General features: G+C 44.4%; 1 protein-coding gene across 1 annotated transcript in view; it reads right to left on the bottom strand.

Moving 5' to 3' along the window:
• Nucleotides 1-963: 963 nt before the first annotated feature.
• LOC144765136 (inactive dipeptidyl peptidase 10-like) overlaps nucleotides 964-17,402 on the bottom strand; it is a 502,355-nt gene continuing 485,916 nt past the window's right edge. Inside the window, exons 22-24 of the mRNA XM_078650313.1 lie at nucleotides 1,589-1,647; nucleotides 1,439-1,511; nucleotides 964-983 (exon numbers count right to left, since the gene is read on the bottom strand). Coding sequence (XP_078506439.1) covers nucleotides 964-983; nucleotides 1,439-1,511; nucleotides 1,589-1,647 — 152 coding nt within the window. The remainder of the gene's footprint in view (nucleotides 984-1,438; nucleotides 1,512-1,588; nucleotides 1,648-17,402) is intronic.

Genomic DNA, 17,402 nt, shown 5'->3' with positions numbered 1-17,402 from the left:
CACTTTGTGGGAGTCGGTGACATTTAACCCCCAGACTAAGAGTGACATAAGGGACTTCTCCCAAGGTGCCATATGATATGTCCCACTGGCTGAAGCTTGTATTTTTTTAACCAACTGCCTTGAATATGGCTTTCAGGAGATACTGAGATTTACAGTGCGGAGTGGTGCTTTGCCCAGTTGCTGTTGGGACTCGATCAGTGGGTCCAATGTATTCCTCCAATCCCTTGGGGTCTCCTTGCAACTGAAATGTTTAACCAGCTGTTTACGAGTTTTGCACCCATTAATGTCACTCCACAAGAAGAATCTATTAAAGGTGCTAGGTCCATTCCAAGGATTAGATGTCCACTCTTCAGCATGAAAATGGTGGGTAGTATGGATGCTCTGAATGTCAAAAATGACAGCCATTCAGACACAGAAGGAGTAGATGACAATAAACCCACAACACGTTGTTAAACAAAACAGGCCAGTCTTCAATTGATGAAGAACACTCTCAAATACTTCTATAGCATTGAATGGCGTACAAGCAGCATAACATTTACCACAATCCTGACCCGGCCTCAAGTCAAGACCTCATGCACCTCACCCAGATCCCACATAGAGCATACAACAACCACACACTCTTCAAAAAAACATAGATGTCTGCCTGTATTCACTCCAGACTATTTGAGAGCTACAATGCCTCTCCTGTTGCAGATTCATCCTACACAATGCTTTATGTTATCATAAGTTACCCAAGCACCTGTCACCTACATTCAGCACTGTGCCTGTGTACCTTATTACACAGCATAACATCTTCCCACTAGGACACAGGGCCCACAGAATGCCACTGTGACAAGTCTTTTTCTTTTGTTTGTCAAGCATATGGCTTCCATTGTTTCTTTTGCAGTTGTAAGTTCCATCTGCGAATGTAAGTGCCATGGAGCTCAATCCTATAAATCAGTATCTATCATTTGCAGTCACACATTAAACTTCTTTTTCTTCACCTAAGTAAAACATAGGGGCATATTATCAAGACAGGCGATAAAATTATTGCCGTTTTAGCGGCAGAATACTGTCGCTAAAATGGCGAGAATGGGCTTGATAATATGCTCTATGGAATTCCAATTGAAGCCCATGTTAGATGTCCTTCACATTTAACATGGCCTTCAATTGAAAATCCATAGAGCATATTATCAAGCCCATTATCGCCGTTTTAGCGGCAGTTTTCTGCCTCTAAAACGGCGATAATTTTATCGCCTGTCTTGATAATATGCCCCATAGTTATACAGTAGATGTTAAACCGTTCTTTCTCCCTACCCCTCTATGTGTTTACATATTACTGTAGGGGGTTTGGGGTAGTAGAGAATCTTTTTGACCCTCTCCCCTCTTGTGTGAGTTATGGTGTTAAACCTTGACCTTCCTTCTGATTTGAATGGAGGCGACCAAGAAGTGTTCTTACCATCCCCTGTTCCGTGCACCAGAAGCAAAGGTTGGCCTTTGAGCCGGACAGCATCATCCCACAATGAGGCAACCTGAGGACAGCAATGGAAATGTAAGATTTTCCTCCAGAGGCACCACAAAGAAAGATCCCATTGTTCTACACACATACCGTGTAAGTCGCATCCTCCCGCGTCGGCATCCCCAGGTACCTTTCTGAGAAAGCAGAGGCTAGACCAAAGAGAAACAATTATTATCAAATGTGCAGATCCCCATTGTCTGAGGATCTTTGAAAGCCGTCAAAAGGCTGCACCTACCTTCCAAGGATCCAGATTTCCTACTTCCTACTGTTTATATTATGGCTTATTTGTGCAAAGCTAATGTTGAGGGGATGCATTTACCAATATGGTAGACTAACGTCGGAAGGAACGAGCCGTGAGGGAAACGGCAAGACAGTGCCTGCACAGAGCGAGACACCATCCTCGCCGCTACCGCTGAGAGGGCAGGACTTCAATCCCCAGGTGCCCCGGCGGTCGCGGACGCAGCCTGTCACAGCAGAGCGCCCAGAGGCGCGATAAATCTGAGGTGCGCCTCTCGCCCCGCGAGTCGCGCGCGGGAGGCGCCAGGGAGAAGCCCGGGACAAGGGTGGGCCCTCTGTGGCCCTCCGTGGTCATCAGTGGACGGGCGGGCCTCCCCTCCTTCATCTTCATTGCGGTGAGCCATATATTTGTCTCCATGGAGTTTTCAGACATTACAGCTACCCAGGATGACTTTCCGTTTCCCCCGCCAACATTTGAGTCTTTACTTGAAAACGCCCTCACCCTGGTCTCTAATGAAATTGCTGACACTAACAGGAGAATGTCCCTGAGCTGCTCTATTACTTCCCTACGGCCAATATCACCGTACAGTAGCCCCGGACTTCCCTTATCCCCCACAGTTGTCATTTCTGACCCTGCTTCTGGACCAATACCTCCTGAGACTTTGTTGGAAGAGGCCACACTTGTAACAACGAACAATTCCCAGGCGGAGGCTACAGCTATCGGGACTGTGGATACCAATAATAAACCAGGGGGGGAAAAACGCAAAAGAGATATAGCTAAGCCTAGTGCAAATAAAAGAAAACAACCATCAATCCCCAAGAATCAACCCACACCACAGAGCCTGTGGAATAAACAAAAGCTAGTAGAGAAAGATATCATCTGTATAGATGATAATGGTCCAGTAGAAACGGTTGATATTCCCATTGCCACCAACAGCAACCCCACTGGGAATCAGAATACGATATGGACACAGACTGCCTCAATGGGAGTAAATAATACCATATCTAAAGACAACAGAAATCTTATAGAAACTATAGTCGATACCATTTTTAATCGTTTAGAGAAGCAAATGACAAAACAATTTAATAATGTTTTTAGAAGACTGGATAAATTAGAAAATGTGATAAAAAATGAAGAGGCAAAAAGAAAGGGGTCTGTTACCTTGGACCAAATCAGGGGTGACCGATTATTGAAAGAGCTTGAGTTAGTTAGTAACACTTTATCCTGTGGAAAGCCTGATGCCCCGCGTCACAGTCCCAAATTGGTCGCGGCCCCCAGTATCTCTGAATCCCAAGCACCCTCTGCACTACCAATCACCCACCCCATATGTAATAATGAGGGGAATAATAAAGTAGTGACTAATTTACCATCTAAACCCCCGTTCACTCCCATTAATTCACTACCACCAGCTATCGTGAATTCTAGTACTGACAATCAGAACAACAGCACCGTTCAGCCAACTTCGGTGTCGGGCCCAATCCTGCTGATAGCAGGGGGGCGGGGCAGTCCGGGCACAGAAGGCCATTTAAACATCAGGGGCCTGCTCTGCATTTACCACCGGATGCCTGCCCATTTGTCTTGGTACTAGCAGGTATACCATCACTGAGGGAAGGACAGGGGGAATCATGGGTTCAATTGCATAATAAATGCATTGATTGGTTGACTAAGCATAAAGGTGTTGGGTACGACATCTCTAGAGAAATTATATCAGCCCGTAGGGTATCATGGGTGGGGCCGTCATTTAAAAACATTGAAGGTGACTGTATAGTCCTTAATTTTAAAAATCCAGGGACAGTACGATATCTGCTCAACAGGAATACTAATCGCCTAGGCATTTCCACCGTTGTAACTTTACTTCCTTTAAGCTACTTCTACAGACCACCCGTAAGGCAATTCCATCCAGCCCCCCTTCCCCTCAAAATGCATAATAGGTTTGCACCCCTATCTGAACTGGATATGTTAGATTGACCACCAGTTACCAATTTGGGCAATATATATGTGGATCAACCATTCCAGGCACCCAATTTGGAGTTACTATTGGACATTCCCCTGTCTCCTTTACTCACTATAGCTAGTCAGCAATCTGTTAACCCAAGAACCAACTCACTGGGCTCAGAATTATCTCTTGTAAGTTGGAATATAGCGGGCCTCAGATCGAAATTAAAAATTCAAGAGTAGACAGATTGGGTTTACGAAAATTGCGACATATTAATGCTACAGGAGACCTGGTGCACAACTATGTCCACATTGGAGGGTTACAGTTGCCATAATTTAAAGGCATCTGCCTCATCCAAGGGTCGTCCTTGTGGGGGACTCTCTATTTGGGCTAAAATAAAAACTGGGGTACAAACCAAACTGATCAAGACACATGACAAATGTTTTATGGCTATCAAATACACTAACAGGTTAAAATTGTGTTTAATTAATTTTTATAATAATGATTTTGTGACCCACCCTAATAACAATTTTATAATTTTGTTTAATTTTATCGACGAAATTTTAATGGGACTGAAATATGGCACCTTCGATGGAATTTGTATTGGGGGAGACTTTAATGCCCATATGCACCGTAACAATCCCCCCTGTAGAAGCGGGGTGGAACTGAGGGACCACCTAGCATCCCGTGATTTAGTGAATGCTATGGAAGCCGCTGGTATTGGAGGGAATAATATGTTAACCCCCACCTATATTGGCCAGGGATGTGCTTCCACAATAGACTACATGTTTCTTTCCCCTTCATTGAGTGATATCATTTTAAAGGCTGAGGTTATTCGATCCGCCTATAGCGACCATTACCCAATCAAAGTATACTTAAACAATCCAGGGACCACTAATGAAGTAACGAGAGCAGATATTGGGTTACAAAACTTGGAAGCATCCACTGACAGGCTAAGAGTGGTATGGAAAGGGGTCGATAATAAAGATATTTTAGCCAGAGTTGTTAATAAACACCCAACACTAATTGAGAACTGTTTGTCTCTTGATAGATCAGGCCCAGAAGTGGTTGGCTCCTTCAGCAATCTCTGTATGGCTATTAAAAGAGAATCTTCGAAACCAGCCCGGGCTATTAAGGACCGTGGCCCCCGTTGGTTTGACTCTTCCTGCTCCAGGGCCAATAAGGAACTGAGGGAGGCCCTAAAAACTAAACCAAGGAATCTGTTACTCGTTAGAGACCTAAGAGCCAGGTATAAAACCACGCTACGTATACAATCTGAGGCACTAGTGACAGACCACTGGGCATCTCTCAATCGCACTGCGACATTGAAGGATACCACCGGATTCTGGAGAGAGGTTAAGTCCCTAAGATCCTTCGGTTCCACCACACAAGCTATTAATTGTAACATAACAGGAGATGTTTGGGTCGAGCATTTCTCTAAAATTTATGACGTACCAGGGTCTCCCATAAGCATTGGTCCTTCTGTCATGACTCCTGGCCCCTTGAACATTGAACTATCCGAGGTAGAAGACGCTATAATTGAAAGTGCGAGTAATAAAGCTCCCGGGCCAGATGGTCTCTCAATAGATCAGATTAAATCAGAAATTAACTTCTGGGCCCCTTTACTTTGTAATCTGTTTAACAACTTGTCTGATAACTCCATTCCAGAATCATGGTCAAACAGTGTTATTGTACCAATATTTAAAAAGGGCGACAGACTGGATCCTGCCTGCTATTGCCCGATATCACTGATTGACAACACACTGAAGGTCCTGGGGAGGGTAATTTTTAATAGGATGAGGAGCTGGGCTGAGGAGAATAATGTTTTACACCAATGTCAACTCGGTTTTAGAAGCCATGTGGGCACAGTCGAACAATGTTTGAATTTGAATCTGATAATGGCGAAGTACACTCTTGTAAAAAAATCCCCTTTGTACTTTGGTTTTATGGATTTAAGTTCAGCGTTTGATTTCGTTAATCGTTCTAGTTTGTGGTCACTTTTGCTTAGTTATGGTTTGGAGGATTCTTTGGTGTATTTCCTTTCTTACCTGCACAGGGATTTAAAGGCCAAAGTACGAATCAATGTTGAGGGAGAAGTCTCGAATGATATTTTAATTGGCAGGGGTGTTAGACAGGGCTGCGTACTCGCCCCACTGCTTTTTATTTTATATATTAATGAGTTGAGTAGCAGCTTATGTGCGATAACTAAAGATGTCCCAATTGTAAATGGTAACCCAATCCCTGCCCTGCTCTACGCGGATGACGCGGTGCTAATGGGCCGCACCCCTAATGCCCTGCGAATTTTAATTTCTGGTTTTGTTAGTTTTATGTCAGGTTTGGGTCTCAATACTAATTTTAAAAAATCTTTTATTATGAACTGTGGGCCGAAAAAGTACAATATAACTTCAATTAAATCAGGTGAAAATATTTTACAATGCACTAGCACTTTCCCTTATTTGGGACTATTATTTTCCAATACAGGCTCGTGGAACCCACATGTCGTTTATGGGAGAAACAAAATCGGCAAATCCATTAATTCAATTCTCTCCCTACAGCAACCGAAACAAGCTGATGTTATTACATCCCTGCTAAATATTTACCGTACCCAATGTCAACCTACGGGAACTTACGGAGCAGAAGTGTGGGGATATTCTAACTGTGTGCCTATTCAGACAGAGGAAAACAGGTTCTGCAGAAAGATCTTGGGGGGAGTTTTTTGTGCCCCAACATTCATCTGCCACAATGAGTTAAAGTTATTGTATATAGAGGATTTTATTCGATCAAGGCCCGCCCTTTTTTGGCTAAAAATGTGGCTAAATCCAGCTGCCCATTTAACCCGCAGTATAATATCCGACTGCCAACAAAGTGAAAGGCCCAACCTTGTACCTTGGCTGAAAGCTGTTGAGAATAGCCTATCTAGCGTGGGCCAGGGCCTCTTGTTTAGCTCCCCGAATACTATTGTTCCCGCACATAAGAAAATGGTCAAACAGGCACTGTATGCCTTGTACAGGGAGGAATGGATGAGATCTGAATACCCCAAACAATTAATTGCAAAATACATTTCTTATGCCGAGCCCGACATTGGTACTTCTGTTATACCGCAGAGGTATTTGTTGATTACACTAGGAAGATGGAACAGGAGTCTCCTGTTCCGAGTACGGGATGGTAGTATTGTAAATTTACTAAGTTTTCCCCTTGGCTACAATAAACACCTGGAGCAGCTGGACTGCCCTTGTTCCAAGGGTGGTAAACAAAGTTTGACACATTATTTTTTCTTCTGTGGTTTTTACAAATTGTATACTTCTCAATATCTAATGCCATATTGTCGTAAGTATGAGTTAAGGGATTTTAATCAGGCTATGAGAATGTTCCAAATGATGCTCTCAGATGAGGCTGTATTTGCACTGAGTTGTTTCCTTAAAGCTAGTGTGCGGTCACGGGCAACTATGGAATTTGACCAAACGAACAATTGAATATCTATGATTTGTAACTCTGTATAATTGCTCTTTGCACATCTAACTTTTGCATATTTGCACATAGACATTCAGTCGCTTGGGCTCAATGGATTGGATTTCTGTGGAAACTATAAAGTAAAATATCCATACATTGTGAATCTTTGTAATATTGCTATTTGCACAAACGTTGTTCTGATATATAATCACCCACTTGTAATTGTAAAAAGGCTATTTTTTAACAAATCAATCTGTTTTTACCTAAATTTTATGTTTAACCTGTGTGTACTTTTATGGATGAATTAATTCCGAATAAAGATCATTTGAACTTTGAACAATATGGTAGACTGCAAGACGAGTAGTTGTGCATCGGTAGCAGTCTTCTGCAGAATAATTTCTGTGAGATGTAACAAGGCTTTGATGTCTTGTGACTCTGAATTACTTGATTCCTGCCCGCTGTTTCCTCATCATATATGCACTGTTGTACCCGTAACCAGGTAATCTTCCATCAGCCTGGTGCCTCTTAAAATCTGGTAGTGATGAGGAGCATCCATCAGATTTCTGTCAAAACCTTCACTTTCCAGTGGCCCAAATCTATCAGGAAAACTTCTATTGTTTCTACACCCTATATTGGCTGTTCTCTGGTGAACATCAGCATTAAATCAATTACATCCTATAGCACTTAACCTCTCAAAACTTTATTGATCATTTGGGAGTATAAGTATATTAGCATGTTTAGGTTTCAATATAATTTTCATGTTTATGATGCCACCCATGGTATTATTACAAGTCTCTTATGATATTTCATCTCATGTGGGTGGAAATAAGAAAATGGACTCCAGCGTGTGTAAACTAGGGGCAGAACTGGCAGAGTTTCACTTTGTGGAATTCCACAGAGTGACACGAAAACTCTGCAAGATTCCATGGCATTCCTCGAACTGGAGAAAATCGGCACGCCAAACTGCTCGTGTCGTTTTTTGGTGCTGGGAGCTTTTTCTGTACTGAAAAATCAGGGCAAATGGCACCACATGACACGCCAGAGTGTGCTACTTCTTAAGTTGGTTTTGCTGCGCCCCAGTAGATTTTCTAATTCAGCAGCAGCTTTTCCACTGTAAACGGTTGCGACCACCTGCACTGGGAAAATGTTGCTGAGTGCTCTCATAGCGCCTGAAAATCACTCTAGGGGACGTCAATTCTCACTCTCGTTTGCCAACTTATCATTGGTGAGCCACGTATGAGGAAAAACTCTGTCACACAGCGGTTGGCAGAATTTGGTTGGAACTCCGCGTTACGCATGTAATATGAGGTGGCCAAAACTCCGCCAACTCCTGTGGCAGAGAGAAATTTATCGCCCAATCCTAGTGGAAACAATTTTCTATTTTCATCCAAACATGGCTATAGGAGGCTCAATTATCCAAGGGTAGCAGATGCTCATATATTTAGAGAATATACTGAAAGTTTACAATTCCTTTCTAATTCCAAATAACCCTAGGCATACCACTATGCTAGGCTAACAGAGCATAATTTGCACTCCTTACACAGTGCAAAATCTGTGCTTAATCACGTAGCGTAGTAGTTAAATCAACAACATCCTCAGATGCTTTGATAAATCAATTTTACATGCTAACAAGAACATAACCAATTCACAATAGTGAACTTTTTCAATGAAAACATTAGGCAATGAAAGAGGTGATGATTTTGGGGTCCCCCCTAACCTAGGGGGAGGACCAAGCAGATGCCTTGAACACAAAGAGCATAAACAAAAAGCACATCTTGTTGAACTTCGGTGGTGGTCCCATCCTCTTAGGACCACCCCAAGCACCTTTATTGGCAAAAAAACGATCCCAGACAAAGGCCCTGCAAAGCATTATGGGACGAGATTAGCAGTGGGCAGTGAATATTATAGGGCCATATTATCAAGAAAGGGCGATACATTATCGCCGCTTTTATCGGCAGGAAACTGCCGCTAAAGCGGCGACAATGCGCTTGATAATATGCCCTTGTGAATTCACATAGAAGCCCAGTTTCTGGTGTTAACCTGGGTTTCTATGGGAATTCACAAGGGCATATTATCAAGCCCATTATCGCCGCTTTAGCGGCAGTTTCCTGCCGATAAAAGCGGCGATAATGTATCGCCCTTTCTTGATAATATGGCCCTTAGTATCCAATATCAAAATAATTCTACAAAGAACTGCAGTTAATAGTAGTTACTAGATGTCCCTCACGAGTCAAATGCAAAGCATTGAAATTATTCTTACATCAAGTGGCAGTTCCTCTAGTCGTTACTAGATGTCCCTCACTAGTCAAATGCAAAACCATTGAAACCATTTCATCAAGCATTTGCATTTGACTCGTGAGGGACATCTAGTAACCACCAGTTGAACTGCAGTTCCTTGTAGAATTATTTTGATATTGGATACTATATAATATTCACTGCCCACTGCTAAGCTCATCCCATAATGCTTTGCAGGGCCTTTGGTTGGAAATGTTTTTTGCCAATAACTGTGCTTGGGGTGGTCCTAAGAGGATGGGACCACCACCGAATTGTTCAATAAGATGTGCTTTTTGTTTTCAAGGCATCTGCTTGGTACTCCCCCTAGGTTAGGGAGGATCCCAAAATCATCACCTCTCTCACTGCTTGCTAATTTTTAAGTTTCACTTTTGTGAAAATACTATATGCATATAAAGCTGGAGTTACTTATTTTATCATAACTGGCACTGTGTAGGATGCCATTTGTAATTATTGCACAATGCAGACAAGTTCACAGTGCTATCAGCTATGCTACGTCACACGTACAATTGTGCAACTTCAAACTTCAGCAGTAGTATGCTCTATATAAATGTAATTTCAGTTTCAACAAACTGATTGCACCATTGAGATTACTAACACTGGTGGGCAGTCCACAACATTTGTCCTGTTAGGAGAATGGCCTACTTGAAACAAGCATTGGCAAAGCCGATAGATCTCGCCTATGCTAAAGCTACTGGCTTTGGCAATGTGTTTTAGCAATTATGTACACCAGGGTGACTGCTGTTCACCATAGCTAAAAGTTAGTGACATGGAGTGGGGTGGGGTGGATTGGAGTGGGGTAGACTGGGATAGAGTGAAATAGGGGGGTAGTTTGGGGTAAGTAGAGTGGGGTAGATTGGTGTAGAGTGGAGAGGGGTGGAGTGGAGTGGAGTAAATTGGAGTGGGGTTATTTTGATTGGGTAAATTAGGTAGATTAGGGTGGCAGATTGGATTAATATAGTTTGAATTGGGGTAGATTGGGGTGCAGTAGGGTAGATTGGAGTGGAGCATGTTGGGGTAGATTAAAGTGGGGGAGATATGAGAAGGGTAGATCAAAGTAGATTGGGGTAGACTGGAGTGGGATTTATTGGAGTAGCTTAGAGTGGAGTGCGGTAGATTGGGGAACAGTGGAGTGGGGTAGATTGGAGTGGAGTGGGGTAGACTAGAGTGGATAATAATAGGGTAGAATGGAATTGAGTGGGGTAGACTGGGGTCGTTTGTAATGGAATATATTGGGGTGGGATGGAGTGGAGTAGATTGTGGGAGTGCGCTAGATTGGAGTGGTGTGGGGTAGATTGGAGTGGGTGGAGCAGGGTAGTTAGGGCTAGACTTGGGTAGATTGGTATAGAGTTGGGTATATTGGAATGAAGTAAATTAGAATGAAGTAGATTAGGGAAGGTTGGAGTGGGGTACATTGGAGTGGGGTACATTGAATTTGGGTAGATTATGGTGACTTGGCGTAGAATGAGCTGGAGTGGGGTAGATTGGAGTGGAATGGGGAGATTGAAGTGGGGTAGATTGGCATGTGATAGATCGGGGTAGAGTGGAGTTGGATATATTGGGGTAGACTAGAGTGCAGTTAGGTAGATTGGGGAAGAGTGTAGTGTAGTGGATTGGGATAGAGTGGAGTGAAATGGATTGGAGTTAAGTAGATTGGAGTAGAGTGAGTAGATTTAGTGCAGAGGAGTAGATTGAAGTGGAGTGGGGTAGATTAGGATGGAGTAGGGTAAAGTGGAGTGGGGTAGATTTGAGCGGAATAGATTGGGTGGATTGTGTTCGGGTAGATTGGAATTAAGTGGGGTATAGTGGAGTGGGGTAGAGTGGAGTAATAAAGAAAGGCGTGGAGTAGTTTAAAATGGGGTACATTTGAGTACATTGGAATGGAGTTGGATAGAGTGATGTAGGGTAGATTGGGATGGGGGTCTAGATTGGAGTGGGGTAGATTGGGTTGGGGTGAGGTAGATTGGAGTGGATATGTTTGGAGTGTAGTAGATTGGGATAGATTACGCTGGGGTAGATTGGAAGGGGAGGATAAAATGTGGTAGATTGGAGTAGGGTAGTTTGGGGTGGAGTGTGGTAAGGTAGATTGAAGGGGGATGGACTGTGTTGGATTAGAGTGAAATTTGTTAGAGTGGACTGGGGTGGGGAAGATTTTTGTGGCAAGAGGTTGATTGGTCTGACGTGGAGTGGGGAAGATTGGGTCGAGTGGCATGCAGTGTTGTAGATTGGGCTAGAGTGGAGCAGGGTAGATTGGGTTGATTGGATTGGGTCGATTGCAAGGGGTAGATTGGGCATGAATGGAGTGGGTCAGATTGGAATGGAATGGTGTGGAGTGGGGTCGAGATTGGAGTGGAGAGAGATATATGGGGAAGAGTGGAGTTGGGTGGATTGGAGTGGAGGGTAGTGCCGTAGATTAGGGTGTAGTGGGCTAGATTGGGTGGATTAGAGTAGGGTAGATAGGAATGGATTCAGGTAGATTGGAATGATGAGATTGAAGTGGGGTAGATTAAAGAGGAATGATTGGAGCAGAGTAGTTTGAAGTGGGGTAGGTTGGATTGGGGCAGATTGGAGTGGGTTGGATTGGAGTGGGGTGGAGTAGGGTGGGTAGAGTAGGGTCAGGTGCAGTTTAGTGGGGTGAGTAAATTGAGGTGGTGTGGAGTGGGGTGAAGTGAAGAGGTGCGGATTGGGATAGAGTGGCATAGATTGGTGTGGGATGGAGTAGATTGGAGTGGAGTAGGTAGGGTTAGAATGGAGTGGGGTAGAATGTGGTGGAGTAGATTGGGCATAGGCAGATTGGAAAAGGGTAGATTGGGGTTGGGTGGGGTAGATTCAAGTGGGGTAGAGTGGGATTGGATTGGGGTGGAGTGGAGTGGGGTAGATTGGAGTGGAGTGTGGTAGATTTGAATGGAGTGGGTGGATTTGAGTGAAGTGTGGTGGATTTGGGTAGAATGGAGTGGTGTGTGGTAAAGTGGACGTGGGTAGATTAGAGTGGAGGGTAGATTGTGGTAGAGAGGGTGGGTTCGATTGTGGTAGATTGGAGTGGAGTAGGTTGGAGTGGGTGGATTTGAGTGAAGTGTGGTGGATTTGGGTAGAATGGAGTGGTGTGTGGTAAAGTGGACGTGGGTAGATTAGAGTGGAGGGTAGATTGTGGTAGAGAGGGTGGGTTAGATTGTGGTAGATTGGAGTGGAGTAGGTTGGACTCGGTGGATTGGAATATATTGGGGTAGATTAGAGTGAAGAGGAGTTGGATAGATTGTAGTTATACTTTGGAGTGGAGTGGGGTAAACTGGAATTGAACAAGGTACCTTTGACTGAGGTAGATTCATGTGGAGTGGAGTAGATTGGAGTGGAGTCAGGTAGATTGGAGTGGAGTGGAGTGGAGTGGATTGGATTGGGGTACATTGGAGTGTGGTGGATTGGGGCAGATTTGAGTGGATTGGAGTGGAGTAGACTAGGGTAAATTGGAGCAGTGTGGGATAGATTTGAGTGGAGTGCAGTATATTGGTGTGGATGGGGTAGATTGAAGTGGCATGGGGTTGATTGGAGTGGAGTAGACTGGAGTGGGGTAGATTGCGGTACAGTGCTGTGGAGTCAGGTAGATTATAATGGGGTGGGGTGGGGAATCATAGTGGAGTAGATTGGCGTAAACTGGAGTGGAGGAGGGTAGGTTGAAGTAGAGTGGATTGGATTGGGGTACTTTGGAGTGGGGTGGATTAGGGTAGATTGGAGTGGGGTAAATTGGAGTTGATTGGAGTGGAGTGGCGTAGACTGGGGTAGATTGGAGCAGTGTGGAATAGATTTGAGTGGAGTGCGGTAGACTGGTGTGGAGTGGGGTCGATTGAAATGGGGTGAGGTTGATTGGAGTCAAGTGGAGTGGGGTAGGTTGGGGTGGAGTGGGCTATATTGGAGTGGAGTGGGGTAAATTGGGGTAGAGTTGTGTGGAGTGGGGTACATTGGAGTGCAATGGGGTAGATTGATTAGTAGTTGAGTGGATTGGGGTAGTTTGGAGTGAAGAGGGGTAATCTGCATTAGAGAGGGGAATATTGAAATGGTAGATTGAAGTGCGGTAGATTGGAGCAGAGTTAGGTAGATTGGGGTGAGGTGGGGGTTGGGTTAGGTGGAGTGGGGGAATATTGGAGTGGGTAGATTTGAATTTAGTGGGGTAGATTGAGTGGAGTGGGGTAGATTGAAGTGGAGAGGAGTACATTAGGATGAAGTGGTGTGGGGTAGAATGGAGTAGGGTAGATTAGGGTGGAGTGGGGTAGAACGGAGTGGAGTGGGTTGGATTGGAGCAGAGTGAAGTGGGGTAAATTGCGGTGGGGTGGGGTAGAGTGGGGTGAAGTGGGCTAAATTGGAGCAGAGTGGCATAGATTGGAGTAGAACACAGTAAGTTCAGTGGAGTAGATAGGGGTAGATTGGGGTAGGGTAGATTGGGGTGGAGAGGGGTGGTGTAGATTGGAGTGGGGTGGATTGTGGTGGAGTGGGGTAGATTAAAGTGGATAGGAGTTGGATAGATTAAAGTGTGGTATGGAATGGACTGGGGTAAGCTGGCATTGAGTGAGGTAGATTGAATTGAGGTAGATTGGAATGGAGTGGAGTGGGGTAGATTGGAGTAGATTTGGGCAGATTGGAGTGGAGTGGATTGGACTGGGGTACAATGGAGTGGGGTAAATTGGAGTGGAGTGGAGTGGGGTAGACTGAGGTAGATTGGAGCACTGTGGTAGAAATCTGAGTGGAATGTGGTAGATTGGAGTGGGGTAGATTGATGTGGGGTGGGGTTGATTGGAGTGGAGTGGGGTAGAGTGGAGTGGGATAGATTAGATCATAATGGAGTGTATTGGGGTATACTGGAGTTGGGTAGACTGGGTTAGAGTGGGGTACATTAAAGTGATATGGGATTGATTGCAGTGGAGTGGGGTAGATTGGAGTAAAGTGGGATAGATTGGATCGTAGTGGAGTGGATTGAGGTGGACGGCGGAGTTTTTCCTACCTCTGTGTTTGCCACGGAGCGGGGAGTAGGCAAATCTCTGCAAATTCTTCTGTTGGAGCGGAGTTACCTTCCCAGGGTTAGAGCAGATATAGGTAGATTGGAGTGTGGTAGATAGCAGATGTGGTCGACTGTGATTGGGTCGATTGGAGTGAGTTATATAGGAGTGGAGAGGAATAGATTGGAGTGGAGTGGTAAATTTGGGTGGAGTGGGGTACTATTGGAGTAGGGTAAACTGGAGTAGGGTAGATTGGGTTGATTGTGTTAGGGTAGATTGGAGTGGGGTAGATGGAGTGAGATAGGTAGGAGTTGGGAAGTTTGGAGTAGGGTAAATGCAGGTCGATTGGAGTGGAGTTAGATAGAGTGATGTGGGGTAGATTGGGATGTGGTGGGGTTGATTGTCATGGGGTAGATTGGGGTGGGGTAGATTGGGTTAGGGTGAGGTAGATTGGAGTGGAGTAGATTGGAGTGGTGTATATTGGGGTACATTGGAGTGGGGTAGAGTGGAGTGGGGCGGATAGGGTAGGGTAGATTGGAGTTGGGTAGTTTGGGGTGGAGTGGGCTATGGTAGATCGTAGTCAATGGACTTGGGTGGATTGGGATGGAGTTGGTTAGATTGGACTGGAGTGGGGTAGATTTGGGTGGCATGAGGTAGATTGGAGTGAAGTGGTGTGGGAGGAATTGAGTAGAGTGGAATGCAGTGTGGTAGAATGGGGTAGAGTGGAGTGGGGAACATTGGATTGGTATGGAGTTGGCTAGATTGGTCTGGAGTGGGGTAGGTTTGGGTGGTAGGGTGTAGATTGGAGTGAAGTAGAGTGGAGTAGATTGGGTAGAGTGGAAAGCAGTGTGATAGACTGGGCTAGAGTGGAGTGGGATAGATTGGGTGAATTGGAGTGGCTAGATTGCAATGAGGTAGATTGGGGTAGAGAGGAGTGGCATAGATTGGAGATGAATGGGGTAGTGTGGAGTGGAGATTGGAGTGGAGTGAACTAGATGGGAAGAGTGGAGTGAGGTACATTGGAGTGGAGTGCAGTAGATTAGGGTTGATTTGGTGGAGTAGAATAGGGTAGATTGGAATAGAGTTTGGTAAATTGTAGTGGGGGAGATTGTAGTGGGGTAGATTTATTTATTTAAAGATTTAAATAGTGCTAGCTAGACCCGGAGGTATCAGAGTGCTTTACAGAATCGAGAACAAGGCAATGATCAGTTTCTGAGAATGTGACGTACAGCAATCATAGGTTCAAGTATACATAAAATATATACATGGGAAAATTAGTTAGGCAGAGCAGGAGGAGTACACAAAAATCTATACACAGAAAATTGTTTGGCCATGAGGGTGGATTACTGCATTGTGGTCAAATCGAACATTTCGAGTACACGGAGAGAAACACATCTAAGTCAACAGAGGCAAACACAGAAAAAAAGAAAACAGCCAACTGATCAATGGAGTCTGAACTGAGAAAGAGAGCCTATTTTAGTTTAGTTGGCCCATGAGTTCCAGTGTTTGTTGAGGAGTTGGCGTTTCAGGTCTCATTTGAAGTCAGGGAAGGAGGGGTTGCATTGTAAATCCATCTGGAGGGAGTTCCAAATGCTGGGAGCATCACCTGAAAAAGAGTGAGCCTGGGTTGTTTTCCTTTTCATTTTGGGAGGAACGAGAAGAAGTGTGGTGGAGTTTCTCAGAGGTCTGGTTCTTTCTGCTTTTGTGAGTTTGTTGTGTAAATAGTCAGGAGAATGTGGGTATAGCGCTTTGTGGGTGATGCAGTCAGTCTTATAGATGCATCTTCCTTCAATGGGAAGCCAATTTATGGACTTGAGGGCAGGCATGATATGTTCATACCGTTTAATGTCTGTTATGAACTGGGCTGCCATGTTTAGTACTGATCTGAGGGGGGCGAGGTGAGTTTTCAGGGTCCCTGTGAGGATAGCATTCCTGTAGTCAAGTTTGAAGAGGACCAGGGATTGAACAACCCATTTGAAATCATCCGACGGAATGAATGGTTTAATTTTTTGGGGAGGTGTATTAGTGTGTAAAGCGCTCCGTTGGCTGAGTTTTAGATGTGTTCCTTCATTGACAAGTTTTTGTCCAGGGTGAAGCCTAAGAATTTAGCCGAGTGGGATAGAGTGAGTGAACAATTTAGAGCCTTCAGATCACTGATCCAGTCTTGGATTGGAAGGTGCCTACTTTCGGGGGAGAACAGAATAATGTCTGCTTTGATGGGGTTTAATTTTAGATGGTAAGAGTTAAACTAAGATTGTATCTTACTCAGTGTGACGTTGAGATGTAGGATGTCACTAGGTGATTTGATTTTGTAGTAGAGTTGCGTGTCATCTGCATAGAGGTGGTATTTGACCCCTGCTTGTTTCAGGATGATAGTAAGGGGTTCCATGAAGAGGTTAAAAAGTGAGGGGGAGAGGGTTGAGCCCTGGGGGACACCAAGAATGACAGGTGTGGGTTTCGAGAGGCAAGACTTGGTTTTGATTTATTGTAATTGTTGTTGTCGGTAAGATGTGAACCATTTTAAAACTGTGCCATTGATACCAGAGCAGATTTTCAGTGACTCCAGTAAGGCTGGGTGATTGACTGTATCAAAAGCCGCAGATAGGGCAAGTAGGATAAGTAGGCAAGCATCTCCATCCTCCAAGGATCTATGGATAACATCTGCAATATTGAGCATGGCGGTTTCTGTGCTGCAGCCTTTCCTGAACTCTAATTGGAAGGAGTCAAGTAGGTTGGATTCACCTATACGCTTGTTGAGTTGTTGTAGGATGCATTTTTCCATAGTTTTGGCTATAAACGTGAGGTTAGAGATAGGTCTGAGGATGTTGAGATCGTTAGGGTCTGCCATGGGATTTTTGAAAATAGATGTGATTTGACCTAATTGGAGGGAGTCTGGTACAGAGAAGTATTTATGATTTTTGTCCAACATAGTGCGATGATGTGGTTTAGTTTGTGTACTATTTTTGCAGGGAGGGGATATTTGGTGTGTGAGGTAGGCTTTAA

The sequence above is a fragment of the Lissotriton helveticus genome, chromosome 1_1, assembly GCF_964261635.1.
Source record: "Lissotriton helveticus chromosome 1_1, aLisHel1.1, whole genome shotgun sequence".
Taxonomy (NCBI): domain Eukaryota; kingdom Metazoa; phylum Chordata; class Amphibia; order Caudata; family Salamandridae; genus Lissotriton; species Lissotriton helveticus.
Note: the sequence above shows the minus strand (reverse complement) of the source record. Positions and strands in the feature narration are given on the sequence as shown.